General features: G+C 46.0%; 5 protein-coding genes across 5 annotated transcripts; 3 read left to right on the top strand and 2 right to left on the bottom strand.

The window, feature by feature from the left end:
- Positions 1 to 2,993: 2,993 nt before the first annotated feature.
- On the bottom strand, positions 2,994 to 3,638 carry N7509_000439 (uncharacterized protein; the record flags this gene model as incomplete). Its single annotated transcript, XM_056625086.1, has 1 exon — positions 2,994 to 3,638. The coding sequence occupies one exon, from the start codon at positions 3,636 to 3,638 to the stop codon at positions 2,994 to 2,996; it is 645 nt and encodes a 214-aa protein (XP_056493668.1).
- Positions 3,639 to 5,623: 1,985 nt separating this feature from the next.
- On the top strand, positions 5,624 to 8,042 carry N7509_000438 (ankyrin repeat domain-containing protein; the record flags this gene model as incomplete). Its single annotated transcript, XM_056625085.1, has 5 exons — positions 5,624 to 6,005; positions 6,174 to 6,509; positions 6,623 to 7,016; positions 7,071 to 7,574; positions 7,628 to 8,042. The coding sequence occupies 5 exons, from the start codon at positions 5,624 to 5,626 to the stop codon at positions 8,040 to 8,042; spliced, it is 2,031 nt and encodes a 676-aa protein (XP_056493667.1).
- Positions 8,043 to 9,465: 1,423 nt separating this feature from the next.
- Positions 9,466 to 10,152, bottom strand: N7509_000437 (uncharacterized protein; the record flags this gene model as incomplete). The annotated part of the gene is made up of 3 exons (XM_056625084.1): positions 9,466 to 9,746; positions 9,846 to 9,990; positions 10,066 to 10,152. 3 exons carry the CDS (start codon positions 10,150 to 10,152, stop codon positions 9,466 to 9,468), a joined length of 513 nt encoding a protein of 170 aa, XP_056493666.1.
- A 4,335-nt stretch (positions 10,153 to 14,487) lies between these two features.
- Positions 14,488 to 16,043, top strand: N7509_000436 (uncharacterized protein; the record flags this gene model as incomplete). Its single annotated transcript, XM_056625083.1, has 2 exons — positions 14,488 to 15,691; positions 15,742 to 16,043. The coding sequence occupies 2 exons, from the start codon at positions 14,488 to 14,490 to the stop codon at positions 16,041 to 16,043; spliced, it is 1,506 nt and encodes a 501-aa protein (XP_056493665.1).
- A 68-nt stretch (positions 16,044 to 16,111) lies between these two features.
- Positions 16,112 to 19,228, top strand: N7509_000435 (gag/polymerase/env polyprotein; the record flags this gene model as incomplete). Its single annotated transcript, XM_056625082.1, has 1 exon — positions 16,112 to 19,228. The coding sequence occupies one exon, from the start codon at positions 16,112 to 16,114 to the stop codon at positions 19,226 to 19,228; it is 3,117 nt and encodes a 1,038-aa protein (XP_056493664.1).
- Positions 19,229 to 20,801: the final 1,573 nt, after the last annotated feature.

The raw sequence follows: 20,801 nt of genomic DNA, 5'->3' as shown, positions 1-20,801 counted from the left end.
CACACAATCAACTCCCCTCAATAACATGAACATTGAAGCATCACTTAATAAACCAACAGTTCTGTTGAGGTCTATGTCTAATTTTGGATGCCTGCCTGGTATACCTTCCTGACTGATAGCCCTATCGCCATTAGTATCCAGCCTTTTTAAATTGGCTTCTCGCCTTGTTTGCCTTTGTACGTAAAGCCAAAAGAGCCTTTTCGAGCTTATTATTAGTAAATCTGTCAACTAGAGTGTTAAGTATCTGTATAGATTCTTGCTAACTTATTCGGAAAGGCTGAACTGGAATGTTCCTAACTGTTACTTTCTTTATTTTAATTAAACAGGTTATTGAACGTGAACACATTATAAAAGCTTTGAGCTATGTGTAACGGCATGAGACTTCTCGGAGTTGTGTCACGTGTCATAACACGTGACTCAGGTACCCATTCATGTATGATAGCTGCGATGAGAGCTTCCCTCTCTTCTTTCTTTCCTTAGCTTATTACTTTCGTTCAATACTACTGCTTCATTTTCTGATTCATCCGAGTTCTTACACTATGACCTATGCTGTTAAGGATTTGTTTTTCCTATTTAGGTCCATATTTTTCGTACTATCCTGATTTATTAATGGACTACAGAAACTGTAGTATTTTTGTTGAATAATCGCTAGAGGGGGTTGGAGTAGGAGTTGGATATCGTACAATACTTGGACTCCTACTATCGTGAAAGGTTTTTGGTATATGCTGAGTATAAAATACTCGGAATTCAGTACATGCGCCAAAATCTAAAGTATGTTTGAACTGTATGAGAAAGGGAATACGTCATATGCTTGAGTGATAATCAGTGCACAGTTGGGAGCTGTCATTGCTCAGTGCTCTTCACCAGTTCTTCGAATCTATCTGCGGGGGATTTGAGGCTATAGCCTAACTTTTCAAGAAGCCGTCCGAATCAGAAACTTCATGAGTAGTGATATATACTGGCGGATGGAAAGGCACATGCCGCAATGAATACCCCAAATGTCATGTTAAACTAGTCAATCAACAAATCTATCATCGGGTTCTCCTTTTCGTCCCAGCAAATCCATCTGAAGTCGCTTTCCTGCCTGCCTACGCGTTACTAGAACACTCCGTTTTCTCCTGCCATTTCGCTTAAACTCACTTTTTTCCCGAATAAAATCCATGTCTCAGATGATTCAATGATCACTTGAATCTAGGTTCCATATGTTGCTGGATGAATGGAATTGTTGGAAGCCAGGAGTCGGCCCGCAACTTGACTGGATTTTTTACTCCAAAGCGCAGGATATATAGCCCTTGTAAGCCGCCCCTTGTCGGGTTTTCCAATAACTGCAACATTGTACTCATTATTAGAGAACAACTTGTGGAAAAACTATTGGAGGCAATAAAAACACACCCATACCGAAGAATCAATAGATCATCTTGGACTGAGATCATGTCATTAGTAGTGCGGTCATTTGAATGATATTTTCGAGGCCCAATACGACTTAGGTATCCTTGTAGATACAGTCTGTGCCAAAAGTCTGGCACCACTCGGTAATTAGGTAATCTCCCATGTATTTCAACCAACATTTGCAATTATATATAACCACAACGAATGTTGTTCAAATTGCTTAAAATTTTGACAAAATATAGGTTAATATACCGTATATATAAATCCATTTTAATATCTAGTGTAGTAGCCCTAGCAATACGCACAGCCTCAATCCGCTTTGGCACTGAGCGAATAAGCCCATCTATAACACTCTGATCTAAAACATCCCATGCATGCGCAATTGCACGTTTAGACTGCTTCCAATCTTCCTGAGATCTTCCTATATCACCAAGCTCTGGATATAACTCGAAAAGCTTAAGTTTTAGTAGCCTCCATACCGGTTCAATTGGGTTCAAATCAGGCGAGTGCGCGGGCCAATCCATCACGTGTATACCATGAGTTTCAAACCACTCTTGTGCATTTGCTGATTTATGAATTCGTGCGTTATCTTGCTGGAAGATAGTTTCAGGACTATAATGTTGAATAAGACCTTCTTCTAGTGCTTCTAAATATGAGTTGGTAGTAAAACTACCTCGCTCACTTTTAGAATAGTCTCGATTCATGATAACCAACTTTGTACGGCCACCAAGCCATATTCCGGCCCAAACCATTTGTGAAATATCCTTTACATGAGGAACTAAATTCACAAGATCTCGTCTATAGGCTTCTGAGTATAACCTCCAAACCCAGCGATCGCCTGAATAGGATCTTCGTTGTACAGAACATTCATCTGAAAAGATAACATTTTGAAGTTGCTCATTCATACCACAACGCTGCCAATTTAACACATATTTTTTTCGAATACGTGCAGTTTCAGGTTTAATTGGTATCTTCTTGCGAGATTTATATCTTCGAAGTGCTGTTCTTTTCAAAACTCGATATAAAGTACTCCGGGATGGGAACCCAGGACAATTAGCACGAAGCTGTCTATAGGTCCACCACGGACGCCGACGGGCTTGTCGATAGATATATCGGATAGCTGAGTCACTATATAATCGAGGCCTACCAGTCCTTTTTTGTGATAATAGCGTTTGCTGTTGTTGAAAGCGGATTCGTGTGCGGTAAATTGTAGAGCGTTGGCAGCCGAAATCAAGCGCAATCTGTGTAACCGATATACCAGCTTCTAAGGCATATAATATAGCTGCGCGCGTAGCAGGTGGTAATTCAGCGTTTTTGCCACGTTTAGCAACTGATTGTTGCGTATATAAAGCCATAGGGTGGTGGTGAAGGAAAAAAACGCGTTGAGGGGGGGGGGGGGGTAACACGAAAAAGCGCGCTAGTGAGTGGTGCCAGACTTTTGACGCATATAGTATATAGTATGTATTTACACCTGCATTATCAGGATTCTTTTTACAAATTCTTCTGTTCAAAGTTTTAAAAATTCATTAAAAAAACATATGATCATGGAAACACGAGAATCATTTGCCGTCCATTGCAACGCAAGCCGGAAACAATGCTTGCCTTTAATGTTCTTCTTCGACCAAAAACCGAGAAACACTGCTTCCCCGGCTCTCGAGGTCGTAGCCTCCCTCCTCCGGTCCGCTCTGTGCACTTTGAGAGGACTTACCGTCATCATTGAGTCCTCTGGAATGGCAGACCTTTGAGCTTCCATTAGGAACCCAAAACAGTTGGTCAACACGGCCAACAAGGAAAATCGCCACGACCAAGATATCAATTCCAAAGTCGAATATATAGAAGCAAGGTTTGCTATGGTACCAGGCCGGGCTGGTGGCAGGGCGTGGTGTCATCCACGAGGTACCGGCACGGAATGAGGCGCCAAGGCAGAGCAATGACCCAGTAAGAGCAACGAGGAGCACCTTGGCAATCCAGCTGCCCGAGCCAAACTGCTCAATGCACTTCCTGTTGGGAGACAGGATAACAAGCAGAACAAGAGGTAGAGGTAGGAATGAGATGATGGCGAAATATGTTAAACCGTAGAGCTGGATATCGCGATCGATGCGCTGGGTATTTTTGTTCAGAGTGTACATGCTCTGGACAACATTGGTGATAACCATGATGATGTTCACCACTACTAGACCGCAAAGCACCTTGAAAGCTGAACTAGAGACACGAGACCATCCCACCTTGGGATAGACTGCTCGCACCATACGTTGTACGAATATGAGGTTCAAAATAAACATCAAAAGTACACCGGCAGTGTAAGAACTCAGATGGATCAGAAAATGAAGCAGTAGTATTGAACGAAAGTAATAAGCTAAGGAAAGAAAGAAGAGAGGGAAGCTCTCATCGCAGCTATCATACAGGAATGGGTGCCTGGGTCACGTGCTATGACACGTGACACAACTCCGAGAAGCCTCATGCCGTTACACAGGGTTGGGTGTTCGGAGACCCATGAATCACCATTTTCATGTAAAAATGCTGCCAGATATCTGTACGGCTGGGTAGAGGCAGGTGCTGCTGGCTAGACGCTGCTCCGAACACCGAACTACTTGATGATTTGAGCCGCTTCCAATCGGTCATTTCGAATCCATACTGGAAGCTAAAGCGCCAGAGCTCCAGAACGTGAATTCGAAACCTGGCCTTTCGGGCTGCGGGGTCGAGCGTTGATCCTATCTCCCATAATCCATAAACACCATTGTCGATTGTCAGTTTATCATCAGTACTATTGGGTTGGATAAATAGCTGCTTCATGACACTTTGCGGTACTTCCAGATAGAGACGGTCTCTGAAAAATGTCTTTAACGATGGAATTGGAGAGTCAATCTCTTTCAATCGGTTCCAGATCTCCCGTCGATTATTTTCCGAAAAACTGGGGAAAAGCACACATTCGTCAAACTTTTTTCCGCAGGAATTCTTTGTCCTTTTTGGAGACTTTAGGCACTCTGGACTCGATGAGATTGACCGTAATACCGTCAACCAATTGTAAGGTTTCGCTGTGGCCCCCAAGTATCCCTAGGAATGTAGTCAAAATACTTCTCCAATAGCACGAAATTGCCTGGTTTGCCAATTGTATTAGCCCCTGCTCCACCGGAGTCTGGCTCCGGACGTTTAACGTACCTCGTCACAGTGCATAGCGGTAACTTTATGCAGGTTTCCAATCTGCATACCATCCCAAAGCCCTGGAATGGCAAGTAGCGAGTTCAACTGGCGGGTCAGGAACTGGTTCCTGAAGAATGATCTCAAATACTGAGCTTTCTTGCTTCCTGCGACTGACTCTAGGGCCGCCCACCAGCTTTCCGCTGCCCGTTGATTCTCAGGCCCGTCAAGACGGCCCTCGTAATACGCTCATATATCAGCCCATCTGATGGCCGATGCTCGTTTGAAAATCGTTCTCGCAATGATTGGAGGAGCTTTCTTTGAAGCTCCTGGGTAGTTGCATTGAGGTAATCTCAAAAAAGGTAGTCGTTAGTCAGAGAAGATCAAGCTTTGAGTCAAGCAAAAGGATCCGTACGAGGCTCTTCCTCGGTGAGATAGACATTCACCACCCACCACTGGTTGTTGAATGCGAGTGTATTTCTGGCAGCTACAATTAGGTTCTCGTGGTCTAGCGCTCGTAATCCGTAATCCAAATCCATATCCAAGCTAGGAAGGATTCCGTTGTTCGATCGCGGGCGTACCCGATGTTGCCAGTCTGCCTTGGGTAATATGACGGACACATGATTTTCCTTCATCAAACGATGGCATCCTTGTATTTTCAAGATTCGTTCGAGACGGCGAACATTCCGACGCTGATCCATACGTCTCTTGAATCCCGTTTCGAAGACGAGATGGGACATATGTACCCTGGCCGATAGCTTGAAACAACCCCTAGCATAAGCATCGAGATTCCAGGTCCTCCGTTTCGGACTGGCTGGAAGACGCCATATAGAGTACTTCCAGAGAGCACAACTGGAGGAGGAATGCTTCGGGAAGACCCGAAGTAGTAAATTTACTTCGAGCTACTTGGTTGGTATTCTTTTGATGTTTTATATCGTGTGATATGTTGGACATGTAGTGAAGATTTCGGCCTCATATATTTGGCACAAAGTTGGCACATACCTTCAACTATCTTGTGGGAATCCAGGCGAACCACGAGCAGAAAGACTCCAAGGTCCCCTGCTTCCTTCAAGAGATGCTAGAGAAAAACCCGAAGATGAGCAGGAGATCCAAGAAAAATCCCGGCTATGCTCACCAGGGCTTGGAAAACGACCGCCTGTTCAAAGTTTCATGCGGCCACGTCCCCGGCCCGGACTGTCGGGGATGTGATACAGCTGAAGAGGTTCAACGCGATCCTCGAGATACTACTGAACCAGAGATTTACTACGGCACCATCGCATCCGGTAACACGCTTGCCAAAGACGCCGCTGCTCGTGATCGAATGGTTGCTGATCTTGGCGAGGATTGCATCTGTTTTGAGATGGAAGCGTCTGGCCTGATGAACCACTTTCCCTGTCTTGTGATCCGGGGATATGCGACTATGCCGATTCTCACAAAAACGATCGATGGCAACGCTACGCTTCGGCGACCTCCGCTGGGTATGCCAAGGAGATTCTCGCATATGTGCCGGTCACGGAGGTCCAAGAGACCAAGAGGGCGTTGGAAGTGTTACAGTCAGGTTAGTTATGATATCGTTCATAGATTAGCTAGCAAACACAGGAGACCAAACGATATTCGAACTTAATAGAAGTTCTGACTGCGAGTAGTCCAACAACAGATTGATCGCTTGCAGCAGACGACAGTCGCAATGAAAGCTACTACCGATTCCATTAAGTCTGACCTTCGTACTCATGAGATCAAAGGCTGGCTTAATCCTGCGGACCCATCTACGAACGTCAATCAGGCGAGGAAGCTCCACTATAAGGGGACAGGCGTGTGGCTCCTAGACAACCCCGTCTTCCGCTCGTGGTACTCTGGGCCGCTTCGACATATATGGCTGCACGGGCTCGCGGGATGTGGAAAGACCGTTCTCAGCACAACTGTGCTTGACCATCTCGCAAAAGCAAACGACAGTCCTCTCCTCAACTTTTTCTTTGACTTTAGTAACAAAAAAAAGCAGACCTGCGAAAACATGCTGCGGTCGCTTGCTTTCCAGCTTTACCAAGACGGTGTTGACTCTGCAACTCATCTTGATGCGTCATTTCAAGCACACCAGAATGGCAAGACCAACCGAAGACAGAGGCTCTCTGGGATATCTTTTACAATATGCTCAGAATGCAGAAGAGAGTCTCTATCGTTCTGGACGCATTAGATGAATCAACGTCAAGGGATGATATTCTCGAGAGGATCGAGGACATAATATCTAGGCCAGAGTTGGCCCATGTCCAGCTGCTTTATACCAGCCGACCCGAGTCCGAGTTTTTGCGCCGTATTCCAACTTTGATAGGAGAGGAAGGTTGCCTACCACTTGATGAGCAGGCTATCAAATCCGATATCCGTTTATGGGTCTCGGAACAACTCTCTCAACGGCGTGAGTTTACAGAGAAACCCTTATCATGGGGTATTCTTGAGGAAATACGGAAGAAGGTTGGCGACGGGGCGGACGGAATGTGAGATGATACTATTTTGGATGACATATAATACTTTGCTAACACATTACTCAGGTTTAGGTGGGCATTCTGTCAATTAGACAGCCTAGCTCGATGTCGTCACGAGGCAGCTATAGAGGAGGCTCTCGTCTCTTTACCTAAGAACCTGAATGAGACATACGAGCGCATGATGAAGAGTATACCAGTGGAGCGAAAAATGGACGCAATACGCCTGCTACAATTTTTAGTGCACTCTAAACGACCTCTTACGCTAGCAGAGGCTAAAGAAGTAATAGCGACGCAGATTGAAAACGAGTCGACAGGGTTTGACATCAAGCGTCGGTTGTTCTCCGAAATTGATCTCTTGGATTACTGTCCCGGCTTAGCGACAATCGTTCATGCCACGGATAAAGAGTTACATCTTGCCCATTTTTCTGTCAAAGAGTTCCTTCTCAGAGATAACAATTTTCAAATCAAGGTTGCCAGCATTTCTATCACAACGACTTGTTTGACTTATCTCACAGACATCAAAGGTAGCCACGAACACACCAAGCGGCAATTTCCGATGGCAAGATATGCGTCGGAGATCTGGGCAGGCTATGCTGTGTTGGCTCGGGATTCTGAAGATGTAGTTCAAAATCTGTCAAGTTCTTTGAGGAGGAAGTGACATTCCAACGATGGAGTCGCTTGTATCAGGCGGATGAGAGCTGGGACGATGACCCTGGTCCTCCGCGAGCTTCCAAGCTCTACTATGCTTGCCTCAATGGGCTCTTGGCGCCTGCAGCAGATCTTATTAACAAGGGAGAAAATATCAACTCACAGGGCGGCGGATACAGCAGTGCACTCCAGGCCGCCTCGTTCCACGGCCATCACGAGATTGTCAAACTGCTCTTGGATAATGAAGCGGACGTCAACGCGCAGGGTGGCCGCTACGACAATGCTCTTCAGGCCGCCTTTTTGGATGGCGATCAAGAGATTGTCAAACTGCTCTTGGATAGAGGAGCGGACATCAACGCGCAAGGCGGCGAATATACCAACGCTCTTTAGACTGGTTGACTCAATAAAAGCCTCTCACGAAATTGTCGGACCGCTCACAATAAGGTGGGCTACTGTATTAAATTGTCTTCAAAGTCGTCCGGCTCTACAGTAGAGCTCCAATAAACCTTGTGAAGCAATTCCCTCTTATACATTCTGAACGTTTCTGGTAAATCTTAACTCTTTTCTCAACCTCCACTACTGCGTTCAGGTTTTACCTGGCTTCTGCACTCCTCACTCTTATGATTATGTGAAACCATATAGGTATGGCTAGTTAAATGTATGACAATGAATTAGTCACCCCACGTTGTCAAGAGGAACAAAATGAGATAGTCTCAGCTAGAACGGGCCATCCATCTCCATTGTCTTGGACCGTTCCGTTAAATAGAGCTCCCCTTCACTTTCTGGTAACTTAGGAAGGCAATGTCTCTTCATGTTGGCTTAAAGGGAGGCACTGGGGGTCAATGCTTCAGCATGACAAAGCTTGGATAGAACACGTGGCGAATATCGTTGCCAAGTGGGGTATGGTCACATGAGCGAGCTGAGCAACGACGTCATGTTGTATTAATGGTTATCGTATTTCATGTTATTTATCAGTTCCAGTTTTCCATGAAACTGTCTTTCGATATAATTCAGCCCCTTGAAACTAGAATCAACTATATATAGATTAGCGTACTGGAAAGTGGGCCCGCGGGAAAGAACCTCTGTGTTCAAATGGTGAAACTGATTTCGATCCATGCTGTATCTCTATTGTGTCCTCTCCCTTTGCAGTTTTTTACTAGAGAAAAGCGAGTGGAACAACAAGCCGAATGACCAGTGTTCCCAAGCGTAGTCGTTCAACTATCACAAGAATCATAACGTGTCTATTCCGTGCTACTACCACGGCGAGTGACAAGTAAACATAGTATCTAATCCCTGTGGAAGATGGAGTACACTTTCCTGGGCTAGCAGCCGTTTGCCAGCCCCCACAGTACTATGCTGTGCTCACACTAACTGAGGTAGCGTGAGCGGGCTTTCCGTGAAATAACATTTAAAGGGGCATCTGTGTAGAACAAAATGGTTGTTCACACCATAATATACCTTCCTATACCAGCTAACATGAAGGAGGAGAGAGAAATACTTGAACAAATTACAGCACACGAGATTATGGTGAGCTACACAAAGAAGGCTCACGGCAAGTTCTATATCCCTTGCCCGAGTTTCATCGGCGGACTTTTTTTCAGGCCTTAGCCCAATTGGGCAAATCATCACAAGAGTAATTTCTTGAAAGCGGAAAATAGCGTATTTAAAAGCCTCAGGTTATCCAGAAAAGATTTTTATATTTTTTGGCCAACATTAAGCAATCTTACGATTCCTTCTAAGGAATAGATTCTCCAGGCATAATTGTAAGAGAGAATAGTGTTACTAATGTAACAAGGCTTGGCATTTGAAGACCCTATGGCTGGCGGTTTGCCAATATCTTCTCTATAAACGGCCCAATCACTTGCATAGGATCGCCCGAGGAATTGACAGTAGAATGCGGACGTGTACCTCCGAGCTTCCACACTTCGCCGATAAGAACATATCGGAATTCTATATAGTTGCAGGAGTCCCAGTCTTTGGCAGTGCCATCATCAAAATTCCGAATATGGAGAGTTCGACACTGCCAGTCCCCAGTGGCTTCATATTGACTGATTCGTTTGAATTCTACCGCTCCAAACATATGCTGTGTTTTCACTATGAGTTATAAGAGCGTATCAGCAAATGGGGCAGAACTAGCTTTAGCTTTGAATTGCATGGAGAACTCTGAGAAATGTTTCCTGGGGTGAGACGTACATCGAGGATCGCCGAGATGGTACGTAGCAAATGTTCGCTCAACAAGGGCCTTCGCAGTCATTGTCTCGACAGCCCCACCTGGGATTAGATCTTTGAGGTCTACAATTATCTCAGGCGCAGCAATTAGTTCAAGCGTTGCGGCTTCCTATTTCTTATCAGCTGGTACATAGAAGTATGATATGTTTGCTAAACACAAGAATTTCCGTTACTTTGTACGCACCTTCTTGTCCCATGCACTTGCCCATTGAAAAGTTATCTCGCGGAAAGCCCGCTCATCTGCGTAACCATAATCGGTTGGAAGCATCATGACTGTTCAGAAATAGGTACCGCTTCTGCTGTTACTTTTGAAGTAAAGTGCAATGGAAGCTCAGAATATATTCCAAGTAGTTGATTTTCTTCGGGTTTTAGGCTTCCATTTATATATATTAAGACCCCTAACGGTCCTTCGGTCTCCGCTGATGCCGATTCGCCTCCCAAGCCTCTGGCCATTGGATGGACCGAAGTTCAATTTTAGCGGATTTTGGTGGAGCTCTGATCAGCGTAGGACAACACGACTGACATATAGTGCAGTCAAGAAAGTGAGAGTGTACTGTACCCAGGGGTGAGGGGTTGTTAATGGCGGCTAGCTAACACTGTCAAATGTCGGTGAAACAAGTGCCCGGAACCGGTATAACTGAAATGAGTACATACGTAAGCACCCTTCTCAACCAACTTCGAATGTTGACAAGACCCGACAAACTCCGTCAAATCCCCAAATCCCACCAATTACATGCAACTTGGCCACTTACAGAGTTATGGGGTCTGCGGTATGGAGTATAATCAGGAATAGTCACCCGAATAACCCCGCCTGGTGGATTCAACCGAGACTTGATTGGCTCTAATTCCCGCGTATAATTAACCGAAGCGTTGGCGTGGTTTTTTTTTTAAAGTTGTGTGCGATATTTCTTTTGGCTCACCTAGTTCTCATTGATCAATGATGTCTTAAGTGGACTTTCTTGACATGGCAATGTCAATGGCAATTGTCATAGCCTATCTTTTAGCTAAATAATATACATATTCAAACAGACAAAAGTACGGGTGTATAAATTTTTGTATTAGAATACGCTACATAAAATTTTATGATATTTAATGTAAAAATGGGTTGAAATGGGTTATTCATGGGTATAGTTTGAGACGGCGAATCAGAGGCTGATTCCGGTCTTTCGTCACGTGATCTGATCCTGCGTTCCTTTCCTAGGAACGGTTGGTTCTCGGTGACATATCTATAAGTTGCAGCCCCTCATGTCGCATGGCCCGTAACACCCAAGAGCAGCCTCTTGACGGTTCGAAATTGCTTGATGGGGCGTTCTGATTGGTTAGATTAATTTATACTAGGCTTAGTAACATATTTAATAGTGTGATCTAGGTAGAAGAGAAAAAAGGAGGTTACTATATACCGCTTTATCAAGGTTTGGTGATATTTGTATGGTACATCTAATTTTTAGCCGAAAGTTTGTCACACTAGCCCTTCATCGTACTAACCCGGTATCAAAGTAGTCATATTTACTACGAGAAGGCCAAAATATATGTTACCGAGAATGTGTAATAAGGTATTGACAACTGGCCTGGTATAGTTAGTGACTCTGTCGCCTATAAAAGATATAAGTATATACTCAATACTGGACAATCGCCCATCAGTTGTCTTATCGTATTCGTGGGATAAAATGCGAAATTTTACATGATTCAAACTGAGATTATCAGTTTGGTTGATTAAAATCATCGTGAAAATATCCATTAAAAGCCTTATGCTCCTATACAGGTTATCCATTTGGTAGATCCATCGTGGACCTAGTTATCGAAGGCCAAAAGTGTTCAAAAAGTGGTACCACCCCGCATCGGAGGTCGGCATTTGTCGGAAATTATACACCCGAAACCCGATTCCTTAAGAGGGCCTTTCCAAAGTAGCGTAAGCCTAGTCGTTTGGATTTGCCGCCATCCCGAAACTATAAACAGACCCACATGATACTTTGTTCGGGTAATGTGGTTCATTTTTTCGAGAATGTTTCCCTGGGCGCCCCTAAGATTTAACGGGGTCGTCGACATGTGGCGACCCATACGCGATCTGCAAAACATTTACATAATCTGATCTGCACGAAAGGAATTTTCAAAGTTCCGGTTTGGCGAAAGGAAATAGACGCCGACTTTCCGAAACAGCTAGATTATCTTCCAGCCTTGCGTAACGTGGTGCTTAATCTACCAAGAAGGTTTGGTCAAAAAACTCCATAGCCCTAATCGCTTATCCGGCCCGAAGGATTTCAGGGGCAATGCTTCTGATAGAGGAGATATAATTCGTCAATGAACAGATGAATATTTGTTCTCTTGCCATGACTAGCGCGCTTGACATTCATTTCCATTGCTTTGGCATGACCGGTGGGATTTTTCCTTTAGGCAGCACCTGCTATAACCTTATTGATTGAGAGATTGTGATTTATGGATTCCCAATTGGAGGGCCTGTGATATATCAGGGCCACCAAATGTATGGAGAAATCTACCAAAGCATCCCAGACGTCATGCCTGCCTCATCAATGCGAGTTGCAGGTGTTTCAAGATATTCTCGTCCAAAAAGGATACGCTTTGGACAATGGTCGGGGATCACGGATACCATCACGTTGTTGTTAGTATTTCTCGGTCATCCGACGGCAAGCGCCTACACTATGAGAAGGAGATACAGTGCATTGTCGCATCCATTTGACGATTCATATGAGGATCCGATGACGTAGATCTACAGCGAATTCTGGGATTTCAATTGTCCAATCCCTACACTATCAAAGGGTATCGTTGTGCATTATAAGGTAGAATAGGTGGTCAGCTTTTCTCTCAATAACTAGCTACTTAGTTAGTTAAATGGGATGTTAACTAACTAGTGCCTAAGGCTCTGACTAATTGTTCACCGGTCGGACTTTTCCAGATCAAGAGTCAAACAAATCACAAGCATATGAAAAGAGCGGCAGAATCGAATAAAATCATATTTCGAGCACCCCTGTGAAATTTTTTATTTTTTTTAAGGGAATGTATACCTACAAATAATTTTCATTGCTCATTTATCCCAGTATTATTCACGAGAGTTTCGAGTTAACGGAACTTGCATATCCATATTTACTAAGAGAATTATCTCAATCGTCGTTAACAAGTGCAGTTTATTTTGATTGATGGAATATTTAGACCTGAAGTATCAATGTAGTTGGGCCAAGTTATCGATGCCATTGGAGATAGCCATTTCAGCTCGAGCCGCTATTGCGAAGCGCGAGAGACACCGACTATGAAAACTACAAGTTATCGCAAGAGACGGAAGCTGTCAACAAAATAATATGGAAAAAGGGCAAATCTAAAGTGGATGAGCTGTCCAAGAAATCGAGAAGAGTGATCTTATATTATTAGAGAGAAACTTGAAGAATCCCTCCCTGTATTTCCACGAATTGCCTAATTTTGTTTATTAAAATAAAATAAAAATATTTCTTTCGCTGGTCGGTACCTGATCGGGACCCAGGATTTTTAACAACATTTTTGGGTCCTGGATTCCGGTCAACCCGGAACCGCACCGAGACAGAATTTTGGTTAAATATATGCCCCATCAGGGTTCGAACGGCCACGGATTTTACTTTATTTTCTATGCCTCATTGTAACGAACTGGGGTTGTTACCATTCGCGGATGCCTGACGTAGATGGCATCCACCTAGGCATCCACGCCTACATGTACTTAGTTCTATCTCACCTTCCTCCTTCTTCTCCTCAAGCTATTACTTTCGTCGAACAGCTACTGTTTCCTTTGCTTCGTATGCTACGCCGTACGTTGATCTCTGTGAGCATCTGAGCATCCTCACACTCATGATCAAATATCCTGACATTTGACTGCGTTTTTCTCTATTTCCAACTCAAATTCAAGACACTCCATACATTTCACCCAGGCAAACGATCCTTCAGCTTTGTGTCCTGACTCTTCGCCCTCACCCTAACGGACTGGAAACAACCATTGCAGATAATGGCAGGACCATATGCTCCCAAAGACGCTGTACTGGGCGGCAGCCCTACGGTCTCCGTCGACGTCCCAGTGTGCGCCGTATTTCTTGCTCTGTTCCTTGCCGGTGCTGCCTCTCACATGGCTCTATTACGCCGCAACTTCGCGCGAGACCACAAGTTTATCCCATCCGCCATAACATTCGGTTTCTGCATGTCTCGTATCATCGCAAATATCATTCGCATTTCATGGGCATCTCGAGTGACAAATATCCGTATTGCTATTGCGGCGCAGATATTTGTTGCTGCCTGTAACGGCATGAGGCTTCTCGGAGTTGTGTCACGTGCCATAGCACGTGACCCAGGCACCCATTCCTGTATGATAGCTGCGATGAGAGCTTCCCTCTCTTCTTTCTTTCCTTAGCTTATTACTTTCGTTCAATACTACTGCTTCATTTTCTGATCCATCTGAGTTCTTACATAGTAATAAGCTCACAACCACCATTCTTTCCTTTTCGGAGCACCTAAGGTCGTACAGACGCACGTTCGCGTGCAGCCTCGACCATCTAGGATCGCCCCACTAAACCTTCGAACCCACCGAACACGCCAAGATAGCTTGGCATCGAACCGATTGACGAATCACGACACGATGGTCCGTCCGACACCTGCGAAAGCCAAGGGCAGCGGCCCGAAGGCACGAATTGAAGAAGAAGAAGTCAGTGAGGCCAGCGAACGTGGTACCGATCACGACGCTGAGAGTGAGGCTGAATCTGAAGCCGAACCCGTTACACCGGCCCCGACCACCTCAAAGAAACCAAAGAGAACACCGATCGTTGTTGTCGATAAGGGTAAATCAAAGGACGATCGCCGTAGCTCTTTCTTTGTGACTTACCCTGAGCTCCCCGGCGTTGATCAAGGCGACGAGGATGGACATCGTGAGTTTTTCGACCCTGAAGAGCTTCAGACATTCCTCCAGGAGGACCCGACACGATACAAACAGCTGTTTGACGACCAGAATGCGGCCACGTCTCGTCTCAACAAGACCCTTCAGGAGCGAGAGATCGAACGAAGGTCACAAGAGACTCAGCAAGAGACTCTAATCAAGATCAGGAGTGAAGTGAGTCGGTACCTTACGCAGTTGAAGGTTACTGAACAGGAACGTGATGAGCTTCGCCACGAACTGGATAACCTGAAAATGAGCATGGAACAAGAGTCTGAACCACCGGCTTCTCGCCAACGCCCTCGTCAACGATCTCGATCTCGATCTCGATCCCGCTCCCAGTACCGTCACTCGCGTCCTTACCGTCGCTCACGAACACGCTCTCGGACCAGAGAGTCGAAACCCGCTAAGACTTACAAGTTCGCTGACCCCCCAGTCTTTTCCGATGGTACTGGCACCGATATGAAGTTTAGGAGCTGGCGTACTGCGATGGAGTCGAAGCTGAAGGCTAATGCGGATCACTTCTCAACCCCTGACCTCCGTAAAACTTACGTCGCTAGCCGACTGACTGGCGCTGCTTACGATCAGATTGTCCCCGGGCTGAATGACGACAACGATGATACCTCTTTTGATGACGGCGATGATATCCTTGATTATCTGGAGGCTATCTACGGAGATCCTGTCCGTCAGGAGCGAGCTGAGCATGATTTTGAGGTCTTGCGAATGAAGGATACTGACAAATTCGCCATCTTCCTCGCCGAATTCACCCGTCTCGCAAACGACGCCCAGATTCCTCACAATAAACGTGTGAAACTCCTGCATCGGAAGCTTATCCCCAAGCTACAACACAAACTTGTTGGAAAAGCATCAAAGACTGACGTTACCATCAACGAATACATCGAGAAGGCTCACCGTACTGCCTCGATCCTGGAGATCATGGACGCTGACGCTCAACAGACTAAGGCTACGGAAGCTGCGAATACGAAGCCTCCGACCGCGAACCCTCCCGCGCGAAACCAAAAGCCAGCGGCTGCGCCCGCTACTTCTACCTCCGCCCCCGTCTTGATGTTGCCGAAATGGCAAAGCGGAAGTCAGAAGGACGCTGCTTTGAGTGCAACGAACAAGGACATATGGGCAAGGACTGTCCGAAACGTGCACTGCGTCTCGCTGCCGAGACAAAAGCGAAGGTCGCTGTTGTTGATCTCAAGGATATGGAAGCCCCGGCTCCCCTCGCTAAGAATCATTCTGAACAGGAAAAAGCTTAGGCCTGGTGAAAGTCTCCTTACCAGGCGGACCTGAGATATCGCTGATGGATCTGGATATGTCTAGAATGATGACTACGAAAGCCTTTGTACTGAAACCACAGCTAGTTTGCAATGGACGATCATTCTCTATTACAGCCCTCGGAGATACTGGAGCACAAGGATTCGTGTACATCAACACCCCGTTGGTGGTACAGTTACATCGAAATTCCGGCGTGTATGTTGAAAAGCTCGATAAACCTATCCCAGTGAAGGGCTACGACGGCCACCCTGGTACCCCGATCACTCATTTTGTCCGTTTCACGCTATACCTAGACGGACGCCGACAGTTACAAATACCTATGATGATTACCGACCTCGGCCAATACGACCTTATCCTAGGTCGGGATTGGTTTGACCATTTCCAGGTCCTCGCTGACTGTCACAAGAATCGGTTGATATGGCCTGATGAAGTATCCTTGATCGACGAGTCGTTGCAACGCGTGAGCCATGCGAAGATCTTTACTAAGCTCGATATTCGTCAAGGCTTTCACCGGATCCGACTACATCCTGATGCAGAAGATCTTTCGACCTTCCGTACACGATATGGATCATTCAAGTACAAAGTGATGCCATTCGGAATGACAAACGCCCCTGCTACCTTCCAGCGATTTATCAACACGACACTAGCCGAATACCTTGACGATTTCGCGACTGCATATGTTGATGATATCTTGATCTTCTCCGAGACGATCGAGGAGCATGTGGAACACGTGAGGAAGGTCCTTCAACGCCTTCGAGAAGCAGGATTGCAAGCTTCAATCAACAAATGCGAATTTCACGTTCAAAATACAAAATTTCTAGGATTTATTGTCAGCACAGACGGTATTGCTGTCGATCCTGCAAAGGTCGCAGTCATCAAGAACTGGGAAGCACCGACAACAGTCCGCGGTGTACAGTCCTTCCTAGGGTTCTGCAACTTCTATCGCAGATTTATCGAACGTTACAGTCATATCTGTCGACCGTTGCATCAACTGACACGCAAGGAGGTGCTGTTTAAGTGGTCTCCAGAATGTCAGGCTGCATTTGACACCCTAAAGATAAATCTTGCATCCGCTCCGATCCTTCGACATTACGACCCAGAGGCAGAGACAAAAGTCGAAACTGACGCCTCTGAGGGCTGCACAGGCGCAGTATTACATCAAAGATCAAGCCCTACGTTGCCCTGGCACCCAGTAGCCTTCCTCTCAAAGTCTATGGATCCAGCCGAACGAAATTATGATACGGGTGATCAAGAGATGCTGGCTATTGTTCGCGCGCTGACGGAGTGGCGCCCAGAGCTCGAAGGCCTACAGCGGATGGAACGATTCGTGATCTATTCAGATCATGGCCCGCTGCAGGCATTCATGACAACGAAGAAATTAAACGGTCGCCAATCCCGCTGGCAGGAGTTCCTATCACGCTTCTATTTTGTGATACATCATAAACCTGGAAAACACAATATCATCGCAGATATCCTCTCCCAAAAGGAGCTATCCCCTGCTCGCATCGAACAGCCCTCATTGTTGAAACCTGAGATGCTGGGACCCTCCCCGTTCACGGTTGCACTGATAACAATGGCCCCTCTGACTATTCAGCCTATTACCGACCCTGGAAATACAGATAATCTGACAGATAATGTTGTTGAGCGTGTTCTATCGGCTAACAAGACCCACCCCTCCCTTGATAAGTATCGGATACAGGCAGCAGATGAGGATGAAACGCAGTGGACTGTTGAAAATGAGCAACTGCTCTTTGAAGGCCGTCTTGTCGTGCCTGATGAGGGCGACCTCCGCGCACGTCTGCTTGACGAAATCCATCGTCAACCTATGACAGCACACCCTGGGAGCGGAAAGATGTTGAAGCTGGTCGGCTCCCGATACTACTGGGTAGGATGGTCTGCTGATGTTAAACGGTACATCGATAACTGCTTGACCTGCAAGCGGACAAAGGTGTGGCATGACAAACCCCCTGGACTGCTACAACCTCTCCCGATACCTGATCGACCTGGGCAACACCATTCGATGGACTTCCGATCATTCGAAAAGGACCGTCACGGATATGACGCTGTTCTTGTCTTCGTTGATCGTCTTACGAAACGACCTATCTCAATACCTTGTCATAAAACAACTACCGCTGAACAGACTGCACAATTTTTTATTCGATTCGTAATGCCATGGTTGGGTATCCCAGACACAATCGTTTCCGACCGCGGGCCTCAGTTTATGGCCGTCTTTTGGCAAGAGTTTAGCCGCATTCTCGGTATCAAGCATAAACCATCTACAGCATACCATCCACAGACAGACGGGCAGACAGAGAACGCGAATAAACAACAGGCACAACGCTTACGTGTGCTAGTAAACTATCAGCAGGATAACTGGTCCGAATATCTCCCGATCGTCGACTACGCTGCCGCTACTCTCCCACAAGACAGCACAGGCCAATCCCCGTTCTTTACCGAGAAAGGATTTGATGCGAAGATGTCTTTTGACTGGATCACCGATGTCCCAGAAGTGATTACAGACGAAGCGCAGAGGGCCCGGGATATGATGAGTCAGATACAACAGGTCTGGAAGACTGCTCGCGAGTCAATTGAGGAGGCTCAAAAAGATCAGAAACGCTACGCCGACACCAGACGCCGCAAAGATGATTTTAAAGTTCACGATCTTGTCTTTGTTACCGCAAAACTTTGGAAGACTGACCGACCTAATCGGAAGCTATCCCATCAAGCATATGGCCCGTTCGAGATCATTGAAAAGATTGGCAATGCATGGAAGCTGCAACTTCCAGATAGCATGAAAGTGCACCCGGTATTCGCACCCGAAAAGCTACGCCACGCAGCACACTCGAAGCCGTTGACGGGACAGATCCCTGACGCTGAACCTCCGGTCGTGGTCAACGATCAGGAGGAATTCGAAGTCGATGAAATAGAGGACAGCCGCCTATATTATCGCCGCCTACAATATCGAGCATCATGGATCGGAAATGAAGATACTAATTGGTATCCTGCGGGAGACTTCAAGAACGCGCCGGAGAAACTGGCGGCATTTCATCTACGATACCCTGCGAAACCAGGACCCTCGATGAGGCTGCCAATATGGCTGGACGCGGCTAAGAACGATGAATTCGTTGACGATCATGAAGATGACAATAAACCAATGACGAAATGACTAGGCCTGGGGACCAGGCCTTTTAAAAAAGGGGGACTATGTAACGGCATGAGGCTTCTCGGAGTTGTGTCACGTGTCATAGCACGTGACCCAGGCACCCATTCCTGTATGATAGCTGCGATGAGAGCTTCCCTCTCTTCTTTCTTTCCTTAGCTTATTACTTTCGTTCAATACTACTGCTTCAATTTCTGATCCATCCGAGTTCTTACACCCTGTCGACCTTTCTGCCCCGTCAGTCGTATTATCATCCGAGATACCATCTTGGGCCATAAGTTTGAAGACACCGCCTAATCGGGTAATTCTGCCATTTTACCCACCCTGCATTCAAATATATATAGGCAGTATGCAATATTATTGTACCAAATTTTGCTATAATATAGAATAATCAATTACAAATTATATAACAAAATTTCAATTGCAAAAACCGAGTATAGTAGCCACGTGCCTTACGAGTCTCGCTCACACGCTGAGGCATCGATCTAATTATACTATCAATTTTATTTTGATCTATGTAACGAACCCGAGGTTGTCAGAGTCACGTGCCTGATCACATGACCCGCAACCGTCCGTTCCATCTGTACCATAACAATTGCGAGAGCTTACCTCTCTTTCCTTTCTTCAGCTTTGATACTTTTCGTCAATACTACATGGATATCATTTCATCCCGAGTCCTTACACAACTAATCATCACTAACCCTTAGTCTGTCGTTACCGTAGGCTCAAGAAAATGACTTGCAGTTCTCTCGTTAGCCATGATGATTATGGCGTTCAACAAAGCATGGCACTTGACCCGTGGGTCGACTCATCACAATATGCACTAACACCTGGCAACTTTCATTATTCACCCCTCCTCCCCGTCCGAAATAAGTTGCACCAACGTCGATCCTATCTGCTCTGTCGATTACGCCCCTCCACATCAAGCTGCATCGCAAAAGAATAGTCTTCCGTTACTCCAGTTCGGTGATTGGGAGGAAGGTCGGACGTATGACGAGGATCCACCGACTTGTATCCACTACTTGATCGAGTGGAAGGTTACTCTCAATAACAGGACGGTGGCGAAAGATACAGAACAAAACCTTGTTCTAGCCCCTCGATTTCACTGGAGGCTTTTTTTGCAACCAAAGCTAAAGGAGCTACTCATACGAAAGCATCCGCACCGAAAACTTGAATCAGATGACACGTCTGTTGTCGTATCCGCCACTCGGCAGAAGGGCTTCACTCTGAGGTTTGAGGGCACCGACATTGATTGGAATTCTGTAGAAAAACAGCTTCTGGATTGGGGAGAGCTTTTTCTTGCTGGCAAGAAACTGAGACTGGCTATCTCATTCAATTACGTGGAGAAGGCTTCGAGCTCAAACGTAAGTGGCAGGACGACTGATAAACGAGGTACTTCGTCTGCTACCCAGCGAATGCTTCAAGACCGAGACCGACAGATCTATGCTGAGGAAGCAGCTTCTGGGGAGCCTCCAGCCTGGAAAGAGGTATATGCTTTGATGCGTTGTCCTGGGTCCTGTGAACTCGGCCCGCACTGCTGGCAGGATCCTTACGGGAAAAAAACACTATAAGCTCTACC

The sequence above is a fragment of the Penicillium cosmopolitanum genome (assembly GCF_028827165.1).
Source record: "Penicillium cosmopolitanum strain IBT 29677 chromosome Unknown utg000003l:1.0-3747932.0:1.0-3751027.0, whole genome shotgun sequence".
Taxonomy (NCBI): Eukaryota; Fungi; Ascomycota; class Eurotiomycetes; order Eurotiales; family Aspergillaceae; genus Penicillium; species Penicillium cosmopolitanum.
Note: the sequence above shows the minus strand (reverse complement) of the source record. Positions and strands in the feature narration are given on the sequence as shown.